We start from the raw sequence: 22,994 nt of genomic DNA, 5'->3' as shown, positions 1-22,994 counted from the left end.
AATAAAAATTGTAAGCAATTACTTTCCTCCTTTAAAATAACGTACGTGCGATAGCTAAAGAAAAATATAAAATTACTCATATCAGTTAGCATTTAAATATTTATTAGAGAAGCAACAGCTGCAATTTGAGCAGCTTTTATACATGTACACATGAGTATAAACACAAAGCTTCATGGCCGGTTCGCGCTCAAACAGATTCAGTCTTCTGTTGAACTTGACTGTGTGATGATTGTAATCGGGTATTTTCAATAACCATGAGTTCAAAATTGCAATTTATTTTAATAGTGTGCGTAGTCATTTGGATATTAGAGTCAGAAAATCATCAAAAAAAACAGGAGGAGCCAGAGAGTGAAGTTCCCAATATGCCAAAGATAAAATCTAGGGAAGATTTTATCAAAGAAATGGAAGAAAACTGGTCAGCATATTTTGTGCATAAAATAAAGCCCACACTTGAACAAACAATGAACATACAAGGTTTACACCAGCAGATTATAGAGCAAGAGGAAATGATAATAACATATCAGAAGCTATTAGGAGCGATGGAAGCCAATTTAAGTGTCTGTGAAATAAACAACAAGGCTAAAGAAATGATAATTGATCAAATGCTGTCTAGAGTTTTGTTAAGCGATGCAAATAAAGTGAAAAAATCCTTTAAGTCAAATTGTATTGGTAAATTGACCGAAATTTACGAGATAGAAGTGCCTGGCATCGACTCATTTCTGGTGCCCTGTGACTCCACTTTGGCTGGTTCCGGTTGGACAGTCATACAGAGGCGACAGGATGGAAGCGTTAATTTTAACAGAAACTCGGCAGAATATCGTCAGGGATTTGGTAATCTGGATGGAGAGTTTTTTATCGGTCTTGAGAAACTGCATTTAATGACCAAGTCACAGAAACACGAGTTATATATACATCTTGAGGATTTTGAAAATCAACATCGTTTTGCCCGATACAGTGAGTTTCTGATAGCTGACGAGGCTACATCATATATGCTAAGAATTCTTGGAGAATATTCTGGTAATGCAGGCGATTGGTTGACCAAACACAACAACACCATATTCTCAACTGCAGACATGGATAACGAGTGCGCTATGCTCCACAAATCGGGCTGGTGGTATCATAATTGCTCTCATTGGTGAGCTTTTCTCATATATTTAATAATTTTCCAATACATCATTTACATACTTTTTTTTTTTTTAATTTATAGTAATCTGAATGGATTATATACTACTAATAAAGATCAGTCTGGTATAAAATGGAATTCAATTTCACTTAAATTTGTTCAAATGATGATTCGGCCGACAGAAAATTAGATAAGATCTTAAATTTGGCAAAATTGTTCAAAAATCATTTAAATAAACGATTATTATTAAACTATTTTATTTTATTAACATAGAGCATTTTATAAACAACCCTGCAGCAGTGTAGCTGTGCAGCTGCATTCGAGCACAAGTGTCATACTGCGTGACAGACAAACGAGCCGCAGCAGGGAACACATTCAAGCCTGCCCTACACTCCCTCTTTACACACGCCAGTCACATAGTGTAGGGAATGAGCTGAGGCACAGTCAGCTAGCCCTAGCGACAGACCGTGCCAGTGTCAGACTATAAGTCCGAGTATATTTCATATTGGATCTCATTGCGTCGTTTCATATTCCTATTTACAATTTATGCCATAAGCTCACACATACATACACACTCACTCACACATTTGCTGGTTTTGAGGGCACAACTGCCCTGAAAATGTTAAATGCATACAAATACATATGCACACATCAATATAAATTTGTATATGAGGAATGTGTTTTTTTTTTTGTTTCCAAGACTGCACATAAATTCATAATGTGAAAATGGATGCCACTGGCAGCAACAAAGCCGCGTCGAAATTTAACACATAAATTTGTAATTTATATTTGCAATATTTGTATGCTATGCCCGGGGCTTGGCATCAAGCAAATTACAGAGTGAAATGCGATGTAAAAAATTATTGTGAGATAATATAAGCAATCAAATATATATATGAAAATTCAAAACTCTTTTTTTAATTAAGCTAGCGCTCAAAAGATTTAAAAAATTAAAAAGCTATGCAAATGCAGAAAACAACTTGATTTTGTTATATAATCTACACAATTATTACGCTGAATCAGTATATATTGTGTATTGTGTATCAAATTAAATATAAATATTTAAAAGCATAAATTTCGTTGGTCATTTGGAGCAAATATTCACGGTTTTTTAAATTATTTATTTATAAACATGTCTCCCTCATTTGCTATCCCCCTGTCTCGATCGTGGGGAATTTAAAGCAGATCATAGTTAATAAGATCTGATTTCGAAAGTTTACTATGAAATTGGAAATGTAGTAAACATTATTTATTTTTCTTTGGGCTTATTCAATTAAATAGCATGTTTTATTATTATGAAATATACTATCTGAATGGAGAATCTAGTTAACATAATCAAAAATTCGTATGATCTCCGATTAACAATAGTTTGGTTGAACAGATGAGCCTTTTTAAGGCTGGGAAGATGTGCAATTCAGAGAGCTGTGTGCATATCAAAAAGTTAAACACACAATTTTTGTATAATAAATAACATACTAGCGAAACCAAACCCCAGGCAGGATTCGACCCTCTTTCTCTGTACTTTGAGACAAGCATGGAAAATGAAATCAATTATTTATGCATTCATTTTGTAGCTCTTTTATATTGATTTAATTGCCACACAGCATCTGCAAAAGTCGGTGTGAGTAATTAAATAATAATTTTTGCTCGTATGTATTTGTATACCCTGACAGATTGCTGTTTGCCCGCCCGTTTGTCTTTTGGGACTTGATTATGATGTCCTTTAAATGAATGGCTTTTGGCCATCGATCAGACCGCAAGCCCGGCGTTCCTTATTCCCTCTCTGAGGGCCTCAAGGGTTACTTTAAACATTGAGAGCTTTTGCGGAAGCAATTCGCTTTGTTTTAAATAGTTTTCCATATATCTTGAATTTATTTTAAGACTTTGTCAACAATAAAAGGTTTATCGAAAAATAATTAGATGATTTCCTTGAGCTGAGATTAACTCTCAGCTTTAAATGAGCTTTAATTCATGAGTTTTAGCATGAACATTACAAAACTAAACACTAATTCTGACATTTTCGTAAAAATCAAATGTTTGTATTCACCATACGCTATTTTGCAAGATTATAACCAATTTGTATGCCAGTAAGGATCGAAAAGCTTACCTATTAAGAAACCGAAATAAATATGTGAATATTAGTTTAACATATTAATGCAATATCATAATTTATTAAGTTCTATTTGAAATAAATACATATTTCGTTAGGCTCTATGGGTGTGATTATAAGTTTATAATCAGAATCAGAACGTATACATTTAATTACGAACGTATACATTTAATTGATGTTTGTTGTTCTTCTTATAAGTTGTCTTGTTTGCTGTTGTATTTATACATTTTAATATATTTATTCCAGCACACTTTATTTATATATAAATATAATTTGAACAATTTAGACCCATTTTATTTTACATGTTAGAGGTAAAAAAAATAGTTATTCAATAGGAAGCTACATTTATCTGACATACGTTATTATCTAGGCCAATACCCAAATATTCATTTTCAGCGCAAAGCCTGGCATGAAAAATTAAAATAAAACAAATTATAGTGAAAACAAAAGCAAGGGAAACAAATATAGCCAAGCCAATGGCTAAAATGGGGACTGGGGCGCCAAAAACAGTCATAAATAAACAACAGGTATAAAATGGACTTAAGAACGTAAAAGCAGAGCGCGGCTATAAAAATGCAATTTTTTCAGACCAGCCTAGGTCGCACACACACACAAATAAAATAAATAAATAAATGTGTGTAGAACGGCATAAAAGCTGCTTCAGTTAGGTAACGAATGTTTATGCAATTTGTTTAAAGGTCGGGCGTGTAAATAAGTAATATATGAGCTTGAGCCCAAAGAAGAGTGCAAATTTTGCACTAAATGCACCACAAGGCACAGGCACAACCCCCGCACGCTCCTTCCAACATAGGGGTGAATTGTGCTATTTTTTCGTTGGACAAAGGCCGGGCGCGCAAATTGCAGCAGTTGCCTCCCAAAGGCGTAAAAGGCAAACGCAAAAATAAGAAGAACCTGTCCTGATCGGAAAGCCGATGATGAAATACCCTTGCATACCATATACGTCTATGCCAAACGTAAAACAACACGGAATTGTAATTTAATAACTTATTTTTGTGGCAAAATGATTGCATTTTAATACGGATGAAGAATATATATATATAATTATACTAAGCGGGCTTACAAACTACAAATACCCTCTAGAAGGGTATAAATAACGAATATGGAGCAAGTGCAAACAATTGCAGAGTTTCGTCATTGCAGTGCCCCATTCCATTTGCATTTCCCGATCCCGGCCACCCTGTGCACACACTATCGTTTCTTATTGCCATTCTCCTTGCCATGCAAAAATGTGTTCCAAACTGAAATTGAAAGGCTGCTCTCGTGTGGGCGTGGCCCGCATTGCCCCTTTGGCGCTGGCATTTTATTGCCAGCTTTTGGGCGTGAATGTGCAGCATTGAGAAACTGCCAGCTGCCAGTTGTGGAAAGAATTATGCCTAAAGTTGGCCCAAAGGGTGGGAGCAGTGGTAACACTAAGTCCAACCACCAATCCCCAAACAAGCAACTAACGTTACCAAATAAGTCAATTGGCAGAATGATTTAAATGCCAGCACAACCCTAATGTCACAAAGGGCATAGGGCAAAAGCTAACTACATGAATTTTGATACAGTTGTCGCTCCTCTAGAAATTAAAATTTTAAGAAACAAGAATTGTCCATTTTCGGGCTTAAGACGTTTTAAATATAATCATTTTAATTGTGAATGATATTTGGTGGCATTGAATTTTGATCATTTTCAAAACTCTTCTTAAATCATAAATAATGAATGTATTTTAGCTAGGAAGCTGAACTTTTTACTGCATTTAGCTTATGTGATAAAGGTGCCCACTAAAACGCGGTATTAACAAATTCCACCCGTAATTGTGGAAAATTGGCGAAAAATCGGTTAGAGGCAAAACAGAATTCAACCCTCCTGAATGAAAATCAGAATCAAAACTTATTTTTGGACTTCATTTTCAATTCAAGATTAAGATTCTGATTTAATAAATATTTTAGGCTCAGCAATATCGAGTTGTACTGTCGTACGAAACAACATGTTGGAATATGAATTATTCAAAAATCGCACATAATAGTTGCCTGATGTTGGCAGACCTATTTCACTAAGAAAAAGGTGTTTTTTCTTTGTAGCGTTCCATTTATTGAGTGACCTCTGTATAGTAGCAACAATTGCACTGGCATGGCCATAGCCATAAGAATTTAATGTCTAATTTCCTTAAGCACATTTAATAGAGTCACGCCCATCGGCGGAATTCTCAATCCAGTCGCACAAACTGTGAGCTAATTAACAACAACATTTTCGCATAGATATAATGATAAACACATCAACAGCAGCAGTTAATAGGGGGCAAGGGCTCAGGGAGACAGAGAGGACGAGGCTGACAAAATCTATGACAAAATTTAATGTCTCAGCCACGACATAAATTTTAATGCCAAGCCCTGGTGTTGGCCATATACAACATACACAGCCCATTTCGTCCCGTGTCGCAGCAGTCAAAACAAATGTTTGCCAGGACAAACAGACAAGAAGCACACAGCAACAACAACAAAAAAAGAGAGGGGGATAGAGTGAGAGCGAGAGAAAGAGAAATGCAAATGCAAATGCAACTGTAACATTGCAACAGCTGCTGTTGCAACCACCAACAAGGCGACTCTGGCTGCTTTAGGTCGACACTTTACACAGTGGCACAAGCCATAATCAGGACAAGTGTCCTGCTGCAACAGCAGCTGCTGCATGCTGCATGCGGCATGCGGCATGCTCCCTGCTGCATGTTGCCAGCAAGCTGCATTATGTATTATTATTTAATGCATTTTGCATAGAAGGCAAAGTCGAGCTGCCCTCAATGTGCCTAGTGACATTATGGAGTAACTGGCGGAGTGGGGGCAAACGAAGACGAAAAGCCAGCAAATCTGCAGGCAACGCTGGGACTTAGCCTTGAGCAAAAGTTGAGCGCACGGGCCTCATGATTTATGCACGTGTTTAGTGTGAAAAAATGTACATTAAAAGCAAAACCCAAACACCACATACCACACCATACCGCACTTCTTTGCTTTCCCCCGCCTTCCCTCTAGAGAAAGTGTTGCCAAGAGAATGTTTAACACAGTTGCGTGGAGGCGTCTCGCCGGGCAGGCAGGAAGTGAAAGTGTGTTAGAGGATGCGCATGTGTTGCTCCTGTTTGCCTGCTGCTCGTATTGGTATTGAGGTCACTGGTCATTATCAAGATGTTGCCAAAGAAATGCCATAAAGTGCTGTCCTGTCACTAGTCCTTGTTGCTGGCGACGGCTGTCGTCAGCAGCAGCAGCGCACCATTTGATATGCAAGGCAGATAAAGGCCAGCGCGCATTCAGCGCCTGGCCTGGCCAAAAGCCAAAAGGCTGCCTACAAATGGCAGGGCAACAACAAGGGGCGGAGCACACAGGGGCATGAAGAGCATGAAGTCGCTGAACAGCACGCCTCAAGTTGCCTGGAAAAGCCAACAAAACCAACAATATGGAGATGGCAATAGTTTAATGCCAGCGCAACTGCAAGTGAGCTTCAAAGAAAATTGTTGACTAAGCAGCTTCTTTAGCTAACAGCGAGTATGCGATTGTATGGGTGAAAGGTGTTGCCTTTCAGTTGTTAGTAGTGAAATTAACGTCTATAAATCGAATGTTTAGCTAATTTGTTGCTTTGTCTTACATTTAGCTGAGATAACTTTGTCGATGCACATTCCGCATTCCATACAAAATACCATAGCTGAATACTTCAATTACTGAACGTGGAAAACATATTGATATAAAATGTTGTGGCTCAAAATAAATAAACAAGATTCTTATAATATTTGTGTATTCTTAAGAAATTTTAGCCTGCGCTATGAAATTTATACACCTTGAAATTTTCAATTAAAAAATAATAAATTAATAAAAGATGAAAGTATGAATAAGAATAAGATCATGTCATATGAAATTTTGTAATATTTTATGTGTGGAGAAAATAATTTAATGCCCAACTATCATAGCACGTTGATAATCCCTAAAAGAGAGCCTGGAGCATCAACTTTTCGGCTCACGAAAAATGAAACCCAATTAGTTGACATCTTAAGCAAACACATTTACGTTGTCTGCTTTTGGAAGCTAACAATTCTGGTGCTTATACGCTAAGAATAATGGGCCAACAGCTGGCAGCTGTTGCAGAAGCTTGGCCTCCCGTTCTTTCGGCTAAGCACTTAAAACTTTAATTAGCCACCACGCTCCACCCCCAACCGAGAGTATAAAAATAACAAGAGGGCGCTTTATGCCGCTTGCCACATGCTAGTAGTAGTAGAAAAAAAGACTTGACTACACTTTGATATAATTAGCGGCATTAGCCATTACGTAATTTTAAAAATTAATCAACCAGCTAGAGTCGACCAAGCACATTGCCAATTATTGGCCAAATCAACTGAAGGCACAAGACAGTAGGCGTTAGTATTGGGGCTGGCTTTAAGGGGCTGGTAGCGTACTGGTAACCCAATTAGCACTTAACACATGACAGCGACAGCCTAGGTAAATAAATGGCAAACAACAGCTCAATTGATGGTTGCAGCACGTGTCCTGAAGCTTCAACGTTAAGTTAAATGTTTTCGCAGAAGCCCAAACACTGAAACCTCGTCCACCTACCTTATTGCACACGGCGGCAGAGGCAAAGCGACTTTCAATTTCCCAGGCAGCCAGCCAAAAAGGCAGTCGTCAGCGAAAGGACCAACCAGAGGCAGCAGCAATCGCAGCGAAGGCAGCTCTGGAAACTAGCACAAGGACGTGTGCCGCACGACACACACACACACACAAACACACACAAATCATATACACACACATATGTATATCTGAAGCCATACACACGCAAGCAAGCAAAGCTCAAGTTGCCACTAGGTAGAATACTCATACTCTATACCACTTTGGGGGCACTTCTTTCTTCGATTCGGAGTATGTGTTTGTGGGGTGGTTGGGCGAAAATCTTAGCGCTCAAGTAGCGTACGTGATATGCGCGTAATCAATATTTACACACAACTTTACCAAGCCGAGTATATGTGCTAAAAATGAAAATGTAAGACAAAAGTTTAGCAATTGGCAGGCAATGCCGCATATATCCATACATATATATTGGGTTGCCATTTGGGTAATATCATGCATATGGCATTTAAAGAAATATATTTTATTGCCACAGAATTGAATTAGTTTATGTGCGCAGTTCGATGTGACATCTGAGAATTGCATAGAAGGCAACACAAGTCAGAGCTCTACAAAAAAAAAAAACATAACATATATAAACGATGAATTCTGAAGAATATAATTGCAATTCGAGCATGGATTGGCTTATTTTTTGAACTAAGCTAAAGGAAATTAGATATTTGAATTGCAAATTTTCGCTGCTCTAACGCCAAGTGTCGGACGAGTGTCAATTATCAAGAATTCGTAAACTGTTGAAAATCGAATTTAATAACATAAATGCAAGAGAATTCAACCAGTTATTTAGGTAGAAAAATTGGATATCAAATGGAAAAATTGCAATACAAATAGAATACTTGAATAAATACGTAAAGTATAAGGCAAACAAATTTTTATGTTTGTTTTATATAACTAGCACAGAATCATGCTTCACCCATCAATAGATGTACCGAGTGTAGCTAAGGGACAAACATGGGAACCAGCATATTTTCTTTGTTTATTATGATTGGCTTTTCTTGCAATGCGAGTTGCAATTGATACATGTTTAACCAATTGAAAAGTCAGTTGTCAGGAAATATGGTGGTCAAATAAAAGTGACTCAGTTAAATATAGTTATAACTATCAATGATATAATTGCCTTAACGAGTGCACCCAGCGCCTTGCCAAGGATATGCTGCCACCATCAAGCAAATGCAGTTACTTTGGCACACATTAAATTTGGTTTGATTTTTGGCGCAGCTGCCGAGCCAAGGAGCCAACGGTCTTCGCCTCAACCATCCAAACAGCCGAGCAAACAGACAGCCAGATAAGTTTGGGGAAGTGTTGTGGGGTTAAGGAAAGGACTTTTAGCACAAAGAAAACCAGCGACTCGGCAAACTTGAGCCAACCAAGGGGAAAATCAAGTGGAAAACGTATATTGTGAAAATCAACTATTGGCAGGCAGCTGTCAGCCGCATGGCCAAAACGCCGTTCAAACAACGAAAACAATGGCCAAAAACGCAGCTCAAAGACGCCAAAGTTGGTAGCATAAATATATGAAAACCAGTTACCAGAGAGTATCAAGAACAAGAAGAACACGAAGAGCACAAAGAAGGCACTATTTATGACAACATTACATCATGAGCAGTTAAATATATGCTAGTATATAGTATATAAATATCTACATATATATCTACATTTATCAAATTATCTAGCTTGTCTAGCAGTTTCTGACACTGAAATGCCGCTAGCAAAATATTTGCCAAAATCCAATAAATTACACAAAAGACAACGTTACACACAAATCAGACCAGGCAAAAATTATAGGTATTTAAAGCACCAGTTAAAGGTGTCAAAAGAGTTTGAAGTGCAATTTAATTAAATCAAATAAATATACAATTAATTAATGTAAAATACATGAGCGAGCTATTGAGCTTTATTCATTTATGTATTTTTAGGGGTGTTAATATTGAATATAAGCAATACAAAATTTAGTTAATTATTCAATATAAGCTTTATGTAGGGAGCACATTTATTTCATTATTGTTCTCAATGCTTCAATAATTCTCACATTGCAATTATTATTTTACCTAGGAATAGGACAGAACATAAAAGGATCTACTTGGCGATAAAGCACAACAGTTTAACTGAGGTAACATGATTTGAATGCATGAACAAATGTTGTATAACAAGCAGACTCATATAAATGTGAATTTATTAAAGCTTTTCACATCTATATTATTTTCCTACTTCCATTTCATATTAAGATTATTTTTAAAGGAAAAAAGTTGGCCTTTACACATCATAAAACTCTTTAGGGAAATGCTTTTATAAATGTTCCAGAAAAATGTCTAATTAGAACTTTTGCGCGTATTTGTTCCGTTGGCACTCACAAAAGGTGCAGCTGTCAAAGTTTTTTAATTGGAAAATACTTTAGAGTGAACCAAAAACCGTTCTGTCATATGCACTTAGGGTGTGTCCTGGCTGGCTGTGCTCAATCGGAAAAGTTTTGCGAGTCAAGTTTCAATCAACTTGATTTAATTTGCAGCATTCACTGTTCGTTTTTGCCTCTTAATAAAACATGCGCGCAATTCATGGCAAATATTATTATCATATTAGTAACTCATCTGCGAACTTGGGCCATGAACTCGATTCATTGCAGCAAAACTTCATCAACTTGGCCAAAAACTAACAACAGGCTGGCAAAACTATTGTGTTAGCTTTCTCCGAGTCATGGGTCTGGTTCTAGTCATTGCGAGGGCGGTTTTGGGGTTGAATGAATGTTGATAAAAACTTTCGTTGCTGCACTGCCAACATAGTTTCAACATATTGCCGCCACCAACGCTGCCACCTTTTGGCACAACAAACAAAAACACGAGCTCGGCGCCCACGATATACAAAACAATTTGAATGAACATACGGCTGGGGGATCAAAACTTTGTCCTTGTACCCAACAAGGCGACTGTTGACGAGACAACAATAATGATTACTGACTCCTCGATGGCTGTCGGCCATACAAATGTATATATATATATATATAAACACTTTCTACAAACACGGCCAGTTCTATGGTAGTGCAATTCCAGCTGACTATAGAAAAGAAAACTTTTGCTCAAAACTAATAAGCTTATGGAAATATCATAAAGACTGCGCAGACCATCGCCCAAAGAAAACAGAACTAATGGCCCAAAGTTCTGACAATGACATCAGCAACTCCGTTTTAAAGGCTGCCTACAAAATATGTAATTATTAATAAAAACTTAATCAAGAGGCAGCTGTAGGTAGATAAGGCTGCATACATTATTTATTATTTCAAAGAAGCCTGGGCTTGCAGATTAATTAAATATAGCTTTAACATGAAGAACATAAAAGAAATAGAGTTTTATTTTAAGCAAAGTGGTTAGTGGGAGAGGTGATTAAATTATAGTTATTAGCAGCAGGTCGAACTCTTTAGTTTCAGTACTTGGAATAATTAAATACTTCAAGCAATGAGTTGTGCTTTATGTTTTATAAAATCATGTTTATCTAGTTCACCTTATCAGACGTGCTTAACTTTGATTTAATTGAGTGTCGGTTTGACATAATTAGTAAAAAAAAATTTACCATAAGAAAAGTAGTTAATAATAAAAAAATATGTGTACGTTTTTTTTAATTCAAATTGTATTTAATGAAATTACAGACAAAAACTAAAAAGACTTAAGTCATTTCAATTAATTTAATTTCATTAATTTACTATTCGTATTTTAATAATTTTTTTTATATTTCTTAAAAAACCTTCCCACGATTTTGTTTTAACTAAGTGCTTGGTACAAAATATTAAAAAGCAAACTTGTTTTATAAAAACAATTTTTATGCACTCAGCTCATATCAAGCAGAAATTATTAATCAAAAGCCTAAACTAAATGTACATTTTTAATGAATCTCCACAGACAGTTGCGAAGATAGTTCTATTACTTGGTTAAATCTTAACAACCTGTGCAAAATTTAACTTAACCTTTGCTGAACTTGGTAACCAATGTTAACACACCCGCCACATCTTTGACCCCATGAACGGACCGCAGATGAAGCCGAGTGCAAAATTGCCTTGCAACACTTGAAAAGTTTATGCAGTGCTCAAGTGCAACATTAATTGCTGGCAGTTGTGGCAGCCACTTCTGAACGAGATTTGTAATTAAAAGTAGTGCCCGCACCACCCTTCCCGGAAGAAAAAATCATTTTAAACTTCTGTTGCACCAGTTTGTCTGATTTAAGGCCAATTGCTGTTGGAGGCTGTAACGCCACTTGCGCTAATCACACACAATTTTTGGTCCAACAACTTTTCCTCTTGATGGCCACAAAAAGTGGCAATGCAATCTGCTCCTCAAAATGCAAGATGCTGTCGCTGTTGTTGCAAATCAGGCCAACAACTATTTCTTACAACTTAAAGTAGTTATGGAACAGCCGAAGGCAAACAGACTCCGCGCTAACATAATATACAAATTAGTTTTTAATTAATTTTTAAAGCACAAGCTTTTTGCACAGATAATCAGAGTGTTGCCAAGTGCCATCAGCAACAAAATCCAGAAGAAAGTCAGGTTTCTTTTGACACAAATTCTATTAAAAATCATCTAGCTACAATATACTAACCTAGCCCGAAACATATTTTAATATAACTTAATTTCAGTTTATTTCAGTTATTGATAAAAACACGCAAGGTCTAAAACCATAACAAAAATATTTCAAAATATTATTTTAACATGAAGCAAATAACTATTATAAAATAAAATTAATAATTGCATTTAAATGATTTATGTTGTTACAATTTGCATTTCATTTAAATATATAAAAAAAAATCAAGAAACTATTAGAAAATCTAAAAGAAAGTAATATATACTATGCCTGTTGTTCTTCTGGAATTCCAAATGATTATTAATGCAATATGAGTCTATATTACCAAATTTAAAATTTACCTGTAAAGAAAGGATGGGAAATCATTTATAAGAAAATTGTTATAAGCTGTCATTTTGTCATTCTATTTATTGAACGGCTTGTGAGAACTTTAGTTACGTAAAATATCTGGGTTGCCAACTTTACATAGTTTGAATTATAAATGTAAATACGATAATTTGTACCATACCCATTTATATGCACTCTCAATTTTAAGTTTAAATAACTCGTTTATTTATAAACTATAAGCGAGCGCTTTTTATTTGAGCCTGGTCATCGTTTTTACTTTGTTATTGCTGACCCAGCTTTCTAGCTGTTGTTGTTTCTATCCGTGCTCGTAGTCGAACTGCCACTCTTATGTATACATCTTTCATGGCAATAGGACAGAACGTAACCAGGAGCATCGCTTTGCAACTTATAATTGGATTTATGAGCAGGCGCGCAAAGACAACAAGAGCTGCGGAAGTAAGCGAACCGAACTGAACCGAGCCCCAACTATCAGACCATCCATCTACATAAGCCATCTCTGGCGAGGGTATCGTAAGTAGCCGTTTGACGATGCTCGGAGCTCTCGTTTAATGGTCGCCCTAGCAGCAGAGAAATTGTCAGCGTAGTCGACGGAAACGGAAATGCTGGAGCGCAGCAAAAGGTAAAAACAGCATGCGATGCAAGCATATGAAACAAGCGTAAGAGGAGCAGAGGGGCTGAACAAGACGCTGTGGTCATTTTGCTCAGCACGGTTGCTGCACCAGTTTGTTGTAAATTAATCACTGGGGCATTTACTTTATTTATTTAATAAAGCTTTTACATTGTTCAAGGAATGGCAGGGGATTTAATGAAAGTGGACGTTGTACTGGCGGCACTGTAAAGGCTAATTGTCTGCAATCACATCATATACAAAAATTTATTTATAGATCCTCAAGTCAATTAAAGCAATGCACGTACTTTGAGTGTGGCATTATAATATGACGATAAATCGGCTTCGAATTAGTCTATGCTTAGAAATATATATTGTTTGTATGAAAGCAAATAGTACGAATCTGCTGCAAAATAGTCGTTGACTCTCATGACCATGAACATCGGATAAAAGGGCGGCAAAAAGAGATAGATGTAAAAAGTGCTCTTAAGACAAAAAGGAATTATATAACAAAAAGCGAATATGGAAGATATTGTATAGGCAAACTAAGAAAAGTTTTGGGTGTTTGCTGTTCCAAGTCCAAAAGCGGTTTTAAACACTGCAATAAATTAACTTATACCAATAAAAAGTTTAACGCTTTGTAAGTCAGACACAGAATTAAGTCCTCTTTTAATATATTCCATTATTAACAGTCATGCTTATTAAATAACCCTCTGCATAAAAGATTGTACGCACAGCTCTTATCAGTAGAAATATGCGACAAAGCGAGTAAATAAACTAAAAATAATTTTTGAATACATAAACAATGCGTAAATAAAGCGAACTTTATGGTATCTGGGTGGAGAGTGCGAAGATAAATGTAAATAAATACTCGAACGAGATTTTTACTCCAATTGTGAATCAGCTTTATGCGGCAGAGATTTGTTTTATTTTTATATTTTCTTTCTATTATAAGTATGTTACTTTTTCTTTTTTGATAATAACGTTGACTACAACACAAGGCGTTGACTGTTGAAGTGCTGTGAAGCAGCTTTCTGTCGAATTGAGGGTCTGAGTTCTTACCACTTAGGTGGGTTGTCTAGCTGCTGTTGTTGTTGCCAGCTTAACACCACCACCAGCGGCAGCAGCAACAACAACTGCAACCAACTACAAGCAGCAGCATAATAAGAAGCATGTGAAGCGAAAAACAAACAACTAAAGATCGCACAAGCTGCTTCTATTGTTATACACTTTCGTTTAAAGAGTATATGAGCTGAGCTCTTTGTTTACGCAAGTTGTCAGAAGCCAACTTATTAGCTGTCGCAAGTTGGCAGTTTTTATAAGTTGGCTGCAAAAAGCTAAAGAAAATGCATATGGACAGACTATAATTGCATTTGACAACCACTTTGATCATATTTTATTACTAGTTAGCAGTACTGATGCTTAACTTGCAAACTTCCAGTTGGAAGCTCTGATTAAATATCTAGACAGCAGTACGAGTTGACAGCACTGACCACATGAGTTGTCTGCACAAAGAATTCTATCTATCTATTCTCATAAAATTTGCTCGGTAAAGAAAATACATTGACAACCTTCTCATATTTTAACACTAGTTGGCAGCACTGCGGATAAGATTTTCAATGAGTATAAGCCGTCCGTCCAATTACATAAAAAAAAATAAATAAAATAAACATTGCCCGGTTAAATGTACACATTTACATATATTGTTGCGTCCGAGCAAGGCCAGGTAATACCAGTTCGTTGTTGTGTACATTAAACGCAGTGTATATGCAATTCGTTGCAAAAAAAAAATGTACGTTCTTGCTTGCATTGTTGTGTTTTGTTTCAACGTGGGTGTCGAAGCGCAACATGGTTAAGTAAGGGGCGTGCCAGGGGGTTGCGTGTGTGAGCTCTAAGCTTAAAGCAATGGAAACTGGGTTAATAATGTCATTTACTGCACTGGAGGACAGGCAACCGAACGAAAAACGACAACTTGGCAACATGAGCCCGGCGCGTTGGGCATTAGAATTTAAAACTATGTATTTAAGCGAATGTCATAGAAATAAATGCTAATTGCAGGAAGTTGGCAACAAACGTTGTTGCTATTGCTGCTGTTGTTGTTGTTGTTGCTGCTGCTGCGACTAATGCTGTTGTCAATGCAATATGTTGTTGTTGTTGTTGTTGTTCTGTTGCTGACTCTTTTAAGTGCTATTGACAAAAGGCTAATGCGATTGACATTTTGGGACTATTTTGTAGCTATCATTGGTTGTGTGTGTATAGGTGTGGGTGTGCGTCGGTGTGTGTGTGTGTGTGTGTGTGTGTGTGTGCCTGTCGAGGTTTTAGTTGCATCATTAGGCACACAGCGTTGCTCTTGTTAATTTGCATGCCTCACAGTCAGTCTTCCAGCTTTGTCTTATCAGATTTGCTGACAATTTCTAGTCTTTGCCTCAGTGTCTAGATAAATAGTGAAGCGCTTGTAATCAGTCAGAGCAAATTGTTTTATGCTATGCATACTGACAGTAAGAACTAACTAAAAAATAACAAAAACTTAAATCGACTGTAAGTCGATTAATAATATCCAGTTTAATATAACTTATTTCGGATAATAGGTACAAATAATGTTTAATTTTTAAAGTTATGTCATCTTCAAGGTATAGTATATATTTTTATTCCTTAGTTTTTTCTTTTAATTATTCAGTTGATTCAATACTGGTAAAAATATAATACTCTTTAAATGGTATGGCAACGCTGCGATACCCCGAACATAGTTTGTTTGCCTCATGTTTATACGCACTACAAGAAACAACATATTTGTTTGTTGTACGTGCAAACTTTACGTATGAGTAAAAATATGTGAAAATTGTGCTAGTTTTTAATTAACTATTGTTAAAGGTGCTCGTACCTGCAGTTGTTGTTTGAAACTTACAAGCTATTGCACAATGTAATTGCCATGCACACAAATGCATCCAGAGGAATTGAAGCACTGAGGACCTGGGCAAGTTCCGAATTTTTGTGTACGTTATGCAAATCTTGGCACAAACAATATACTAAATATGTATATACTGCTTAAAAATGCAGATAGCTTAGGAGCACTTTTCATTGCATTTTGAACAATATTAGAGGCAACAACAACAACTGCAACATATTTATATTTATCTAGAGCTTACAAAGAACCAACGCATATCCACATCAGCATATTCTATAACCCAGTTTTCACATGCACTGGCAATCCTATTGATTTTTCCTTTTGGTTTCTATCATTTGCATATTTGATATTTGACAGCGTGTTCTGTATGATTTTTTTTTTTTTTTTTTTTTTGGGTTATTTATTATTTTGTAGCTCTGAAAAATGTTCGTAGGAATCGGTTTTCATAAATGTAGCTAAGTTTTGAAAAGCAAAAAATTAAAAATTCAACAATAGGAAAGGTTGTTTTATATTTGATATTCAATTATTTAACCAAAAATATTATTCTTCTACACTTTACACACTCTTATTAACTTTGCCTCCGCTATCTAATATGATTTGCCTGACTTTTGCATGCGTCATAAGCTCTGCCGCAAAGAGATAAAATTAAATCTGTTTGCATAATCAAGTAACATTTTATTTTGTTTACTTTACGTTAAACATTGTAATAAAATATATCTACTTTGTTGTTTAGAATTTCACACTAATCATTATTGCAGTGCAATTTAGGGGTTTCGTTCTAAGGACTTCTTTAAATCTCCTTAAATCTCAGCACGCTCTACTTTGTAAAATCCTTCAAACAGTTTAGTAAGTGCTATTTGAATTCCAAGTTTTCTCTTAAGTATTGTTAGTTCTTTATCTTTTTCATTGATTTGGGAATCTGCCGATTTAATTTTGGATTCCAGATTATTTATAAGAACACCATTTGAGACGAGTTGTTTCTCTAACAGTGCAACAATGTTTTTATACGCGGCGGTCGATTCGATTTGTTGGGTCAGTTGAAGGTCCTTCTGCCTGATTGTTTCCTTTAAATTAAATTCAATCGCCTTTTGCTTATTGATTTTACTCTCTAAGTCTGCAAATTGTTCTTACTTTGCTCGTAAAGAGGCTGCGTAGCAAAGAAGCGGTTTAGCAGTAGGCTCTGGCCTGGACCACCAACCGAGTCATTTGTCGATACTCCTTTGATTGAACTAGTAAGGGCATTAATAAAATTGCCAATAGTTCAAAATATATTCCCATTTTCAGTAGACTAATTCGAGATTTGCAACCGTTTGGCAGCGTTAAAAATTATAAACTGACTGAGACCTGTTTGCGAATCAACCCAAGAAAACCTTTTTGGTTATTTCCAGTACATAATATGCACTCAAGCCACAATAATCATTGTGTTAATAAAAATGATCAACGCATTTAGATAACAGTATTATTATTAGCTCAATATTTTTGACCGCGACTTTCAGTATATTTCTATAACATTAATTTTGTATTGTTTAAAAGTCAAAGCTTATCAATGCTTTTCGTGAGTTGAGCAGCTTTAACAATATACAAAATAATAAAAACGTGTAGTTTTAATTTCGCGAAAAGCAGCAAAGAATGAATAACCTAATAGCATAAATTTTCTAGCTACTAGGAACAAAGATATTGTTGCTTGTTTTTCCAAGAATTCACTTTATATTGTTAATGAGGCTGAGCGTTTAGCACGTTTCCAGCGCTTGGCTGAGCGCATTAACTGCTCCACGTCTCAGATCCAGTCACAATCTCAACTGGTAGTAGAGAACTTACTCATACATAAATGAGAAACCCATTATCAAATGGCGGCGTTAATACAGCAACAAACACAGCAAAAACAACAAACAGCTGGCAAACTATGCACATCCATGCCCATGTCGAAGCTGTTGAACAAATCCATGGCATATCCGCAACAACAACAATGAATAGCAAAATAGACAATGCGAGTGAGGCATTAAAAAAAAACAAAAAACAAAAAACCAAATGCTAAAAAAGTTTTGTGTTCTTTTTGCGAGCGACTGACTTCAGTAAAATGTTTTACATATCGAAGTTGGGGCAGGTGCTGCACAGAGAAGGAGTCGCCTTCACACAAAGCACATTTATAATGAGCATATTGCCAAAGTAAAGCGCAACGGAAATGAGCACTGGCTGGAAGAACAAAACAAAAAATACTCAAAGTACAATGGGCCAGAAAAATAAACACATATATCTTTATAAAATGTTAAGATTCAATACATTTTGAATCGTCTTTCTTAAAAGAAGATACTTGCATTCAAAATTCTATTATCGATAAAAATATTTAAACATCTCGATTTATCAAAATACAATGTTATTTCATTTTAAAACTGAATTGTCGAAAGCCAAACAAAAGACTTAAAGAGCGTGCCGCTTTCGAGCTAAGATATTTCCAGTTTTATTTACTTTTTCTTATATTGACAATGAAATATTTATATATAATTTTTTTTATTATTATAAAAGGTATATTAAACTATATTCGTTATATTTAAAAATAAAAAAAACGTTCACATATATCAAGTTTGTTTATTTTTAAATTAATTATTTAATTTTTGTTTTCTTTTTCTGTAGCTAGACTTTACCACAAATTATGTTGAGAATCTTGAAATAAACACAAACACTTTTAATTACAAGAGTTATACTATGGCCTTCAATTATAATCAATATAAAATTTCCTATGACAACACATTACTAACTTTTAGGATTGTACAAAGAGGATAAACGATTCGTATACAACGCTAGTACAAAGACTATAAGCCAGTGATATTAAAAAAAAAATGTATTTTTAAGAATTCATTACGATATCCATTTTTTTAGAAAAATGTTGATCCATTTCAGTGCATCATAGTTTTTGTGACGTTTAAAGATATCTGAAATGTTTGTGGAAATACCCTTAAGAGAAAAGCGACTAATTGAAACTCTGTATGCCACATTTGATGATATTATTTCGTTTCATGCCCATTGTTCGTAGCAAACAGTTGAAAACTTTTCATTATGCTGATGACTCCGGCATGCTCCATGCTACAGGTATTACTAGCGCTGTCTGAAAGTTGAGAACTATGAGTATGCAGTCGGAATTGTCGTTGTCGTCTGCAAGTTGGCAATGGTGGAGTTGGAATGTTGGAGTTTTGGCGACGATGCCAACGATGACGACACTAGCAATTAAAAATTTGTTCATTACGCTATGAGGGAGCACACACACACTCGTACACCAGACAAACACGTACACACACACGTAAAGTTTGGCTCGTCCACATTTTGGCAGTCAGAATACGAGCCACGAAACTTATTAATTTCACAATTACAAAATAAATTGTGAGTGCGGCAATTAATTTGCGGTTAGCAAAGATACACAATATACCAAAGTCCCACCATCAATGGCATCATTAGGCAGCGTTTGTGTTACTTTGCTTGAACGTTAATTGGAGTCAGCCTAACATGGGGAAAAATGGAAAACACAGACTGACCGGCTCAGACTGAGAGCCAAAAGCCAGCCTATGCCATAATTGCTGTCGATTGTTTGCCAAAAATGAAAATCAAGAAAATAAAAATGGTTTAGGTACCAGTTTTGGGATAGCGAAGAGTAAATACTCTTGAGCATGCTTAAAAGGTTCGAAAACATAAATATATTGTTTCTATGTTGATTACCTTTCACTTCTTCAAAAACTATATTAAATAGAATTTCGATGCTTATATTGTTTATCTGTCTTATAAAATATTTTGTTATTTCTTACTTGAAATCGGAATTATATGATATAGTAAGCTTTGCGTTTATGGAAACCTAGTTCGCTTTAAATATCTTGGTTTAAATATTATTTTAATACTATGTTTTGTACCTAATGTGATTTCATTAATGCGTTACAATTTTGATGACATAATTGTTATACCTCTTGCAAAAGTATAATATGTTCAACGAATCGTAGCGCCAAGTGCCAAAAACTTTGAAAAATTGTTTGCTTCTCTTCCGAAGACGTCTGGAACTGGGACTCGGATTACTTTCCAGGGTCTTTAAAGTGTCGCGGCGTTTTGTACCGTTCCCTGTGCTTTTTTCTTGCGCAGAAATATTCTTAATTTAAAATTGAAATTGGGCTGCAGCTATTATTTATAACGCTTAAGAAAAATAACGTGGGCTGCGCATAAAGTTTGCAATAAGGAATTTTCCTTTCAGCATATTGTCAATTATACCATACATTTATAGTTTTTGTTTATATTTTTATAAAGTGGCATACTGTAACTTATTATTTTTGTTTTGTTGTTGTTTACCTGGTATTACTTATTATATTTATATTTAAATTTATATTAATACATTTGATTTATATATTTTTTGTCTATTTTAGATATTTTGATGTATGTTATTTTAACTTTGATTTCTTATCTGCTTTTTACTTTTGCACAATTACTCGAACCCATCTCGCACTTAAAATGTCTGGAAGGTCTGTGCACTTCCTTTTTTGGCAGAGTTTTTCTCAACTTTTTGGCAAGTGGCCTTCATTCATTTTATGCGCTTGCTATTTGCACATCTAGCGCATAAATCAAAATGGGTATTACATGCGCATAGTTATGGTATAGTGGAGGACGGCATTTTAAAGTGTCATCAAGTTAATTGGCGTGGAGTTAAGTTGAAGTAAAAATCTTTACGCCGCAACCCTAAAGCAAAAGCCAATCTGGCGTTTGCAACTACTGTGAGCGGCAGCCAGAGCATTAACATCAAATTACAAAAATAAATAGAGTACATTCCTGTTGTTTGGTGTGACGGGGTTCAGACCCAAATTTATAGGTGGCATAAAATGAGCACAGACAATGCCAATAACAATAAACGCAAATAATGTTTATGGCAGCGCTAAACAGGCTGCAGAGCTGACACCCACAAGCCGAGGCATGGAGAGACCGCACAGGGACACAGGGACTATAGATTATGTAGCCCATTTTAGCGAACAAGAACAAGAGCTACAGAAACAACAGCGACAGAATAGCCGGGTTATAAACTGTCCTATCGTATGGCCGCCGGACAATGCGCATATCCAGTGTCGGACCGCTTTAAAAGGACCTCAAACAAAAACAACAGGCCCAGGTCCAGAGCCCATAATCGTCCTGCCGGCTGTGGCTGTTTTTGACAAGCTGCAAATACCGCAGGCTTTTCCAAGGCGATGTGCCCCAAATAACTATGAAAATAATAATAGATGACGATCGCCAAATGCCCTCTAATTATATTGAACAAAAGATAAAAGTATGTCGTAGAATAGAACATTATGAATTACGAAAAAAAAAACATTAGCCTGTTGTAACATATTCTGCCAGATAATAATTTCCAAATTTATAATGTCACAACTATTATAGAATACAAATATATCAAACATTTCCTTAGCATTTCTATCAGAAATAAAAAGGAACAAAAGAAGGTCTGACGTTATATAAAACAATTAGTGGAAATGAAATGAAAATGATAGAAGACAAATCAAAAATGTTAATAATTATATTTTATATTAATCAAATGATATATTCGAAGATTTATTAATGAGAAGATAAAGTTCGAGTAATTTTTAAATATAAGATATATTTTATAGTTTCTTTTTAAGGTGAACAAAAATTCAAACAAATTTTTAAATAAATGTTGTTTGGTAAAAAGTAAAACCATTGTAATGTTCTTACAAAGTGCTACGCACATTACAGGGTATTTAAAAATGAAAGCAGGGCTTAACACTGATATGACGAAAACAACTCAGAAAGCTGCAACAAAATACGGTATTAAAAAGGAAGTACGCTGATGTACGTGCAATGCAATCAATTGGGCTGCCAACCTGTTTTTCTACCAAGTGTTTGTGTACGAGTGTGTGTGTGTGTGTGTATGTGTGTGTGTGGCATGCATGCGGGCGCCTGGGCTGCTGTCAGTAGGGGCTCGATAAGGAGCTATACCACGAAGGCAATACAAAAACAGTTGACGGTTTCAATTCGATTCGTTTAGAGCCTCTATATTATTAACGTTTCACTTGCCACAGTTATGAAAGAGACAGAGAGCGAGAAAGAGAGAGAGAGAGAGAGAGAGAGAGCGCGAGAAAAAAAGAAAGAGAGTTCTATGCAAAAAGAGATAGATGGGCCATTTCTTATGCTTTTCTAACTTGGCAGCTAGCTTGGGCAGCTTGTCATGTAACACGTAACGACATTTCAAATTAACGAAGCATAAGATTTGATTATATAAACTGTGACAACCAACAATGACAACGACAATATGTTGACTCAACTACAACAACAACAACGCACACGCACATCACTTCACAGCTCTCCTCACCACGCTGAAAATTCTCATCATTCTCCTTTATTATTGTTGTGCGATTGTCAACGCCGTCATCCTCATCAACGTTGCCTGTGTTGTCCTCTTGGGCCTGGACCATTTCCCGTGCTCTCAGCTGTTGTTGTTCTTGTTCTTGTTATATTCTCTAGTGCCTGGTTGTCTGTTTATTATTATTGTCATTATAAACATCATGACAACGGCCGAGTTGTGTTAGGTGTTGAACGCTTATGTGCAAAGCAGCGAGATGTGGGGCTAAGAAGCCAAACACTGCCAGAGACCTAGAGTTACGGCTACACTTCATAATTCTTCAAAGAGCTAAGCCAAGGCT

The 22,994-nt window shown here is 35.9% G+C and overlaps 2 protein-coding genes across 6 annotated transcripts in view; one reads left to right on the top strand and one right to left on the bottom strand.

Moving 5' to 3' along the window:
* kuz (zinc-dependent metalloprotease kuz) overlaps positions 1-22,994 on the bottom strand; it is a 140,441-nt gene that overhangs the window by 69,733 nt on the left and 47,714 nt on the right. The window lies entirely within an intron of this gene.
* On the top strand, positions 197-1,374 carry LOC26531819 (ficolin-1). The gene is made up of 3 exons (XM_015169927.3): positions 197-954; positions 1,027-1,135; positions 1,208-1,374. Exons 1-3 carry the CDS (start codon positions 255-257, stop codon positions 1,311-1,313), a joined length of 915 nt encoding a protein of 304 aa, XP_015025413.1. The 5' UTR covers positions 197-254; the 3' UTR covers positions 1,314-1,374.

The sequence above is a fragment of the Drosophila virilis genome, chromosome 4 (genome assembly GCF_030788295.1).
Source record: "Drosophila virilis strain 15010-1051.87 chromosome 4, Dvir_AGI_RSII-ME, whole genome shotgun sequence".
NCBI classification, from domain to species: Eukaryota; Metazoa; Arthropoda; class Insecta; order Diptera; family Drosophilidae; genus Drosophila; species Drosophila virilis.
This window is presented reverse-complemented; position numbering and strand designations above follow the sequence as displayed.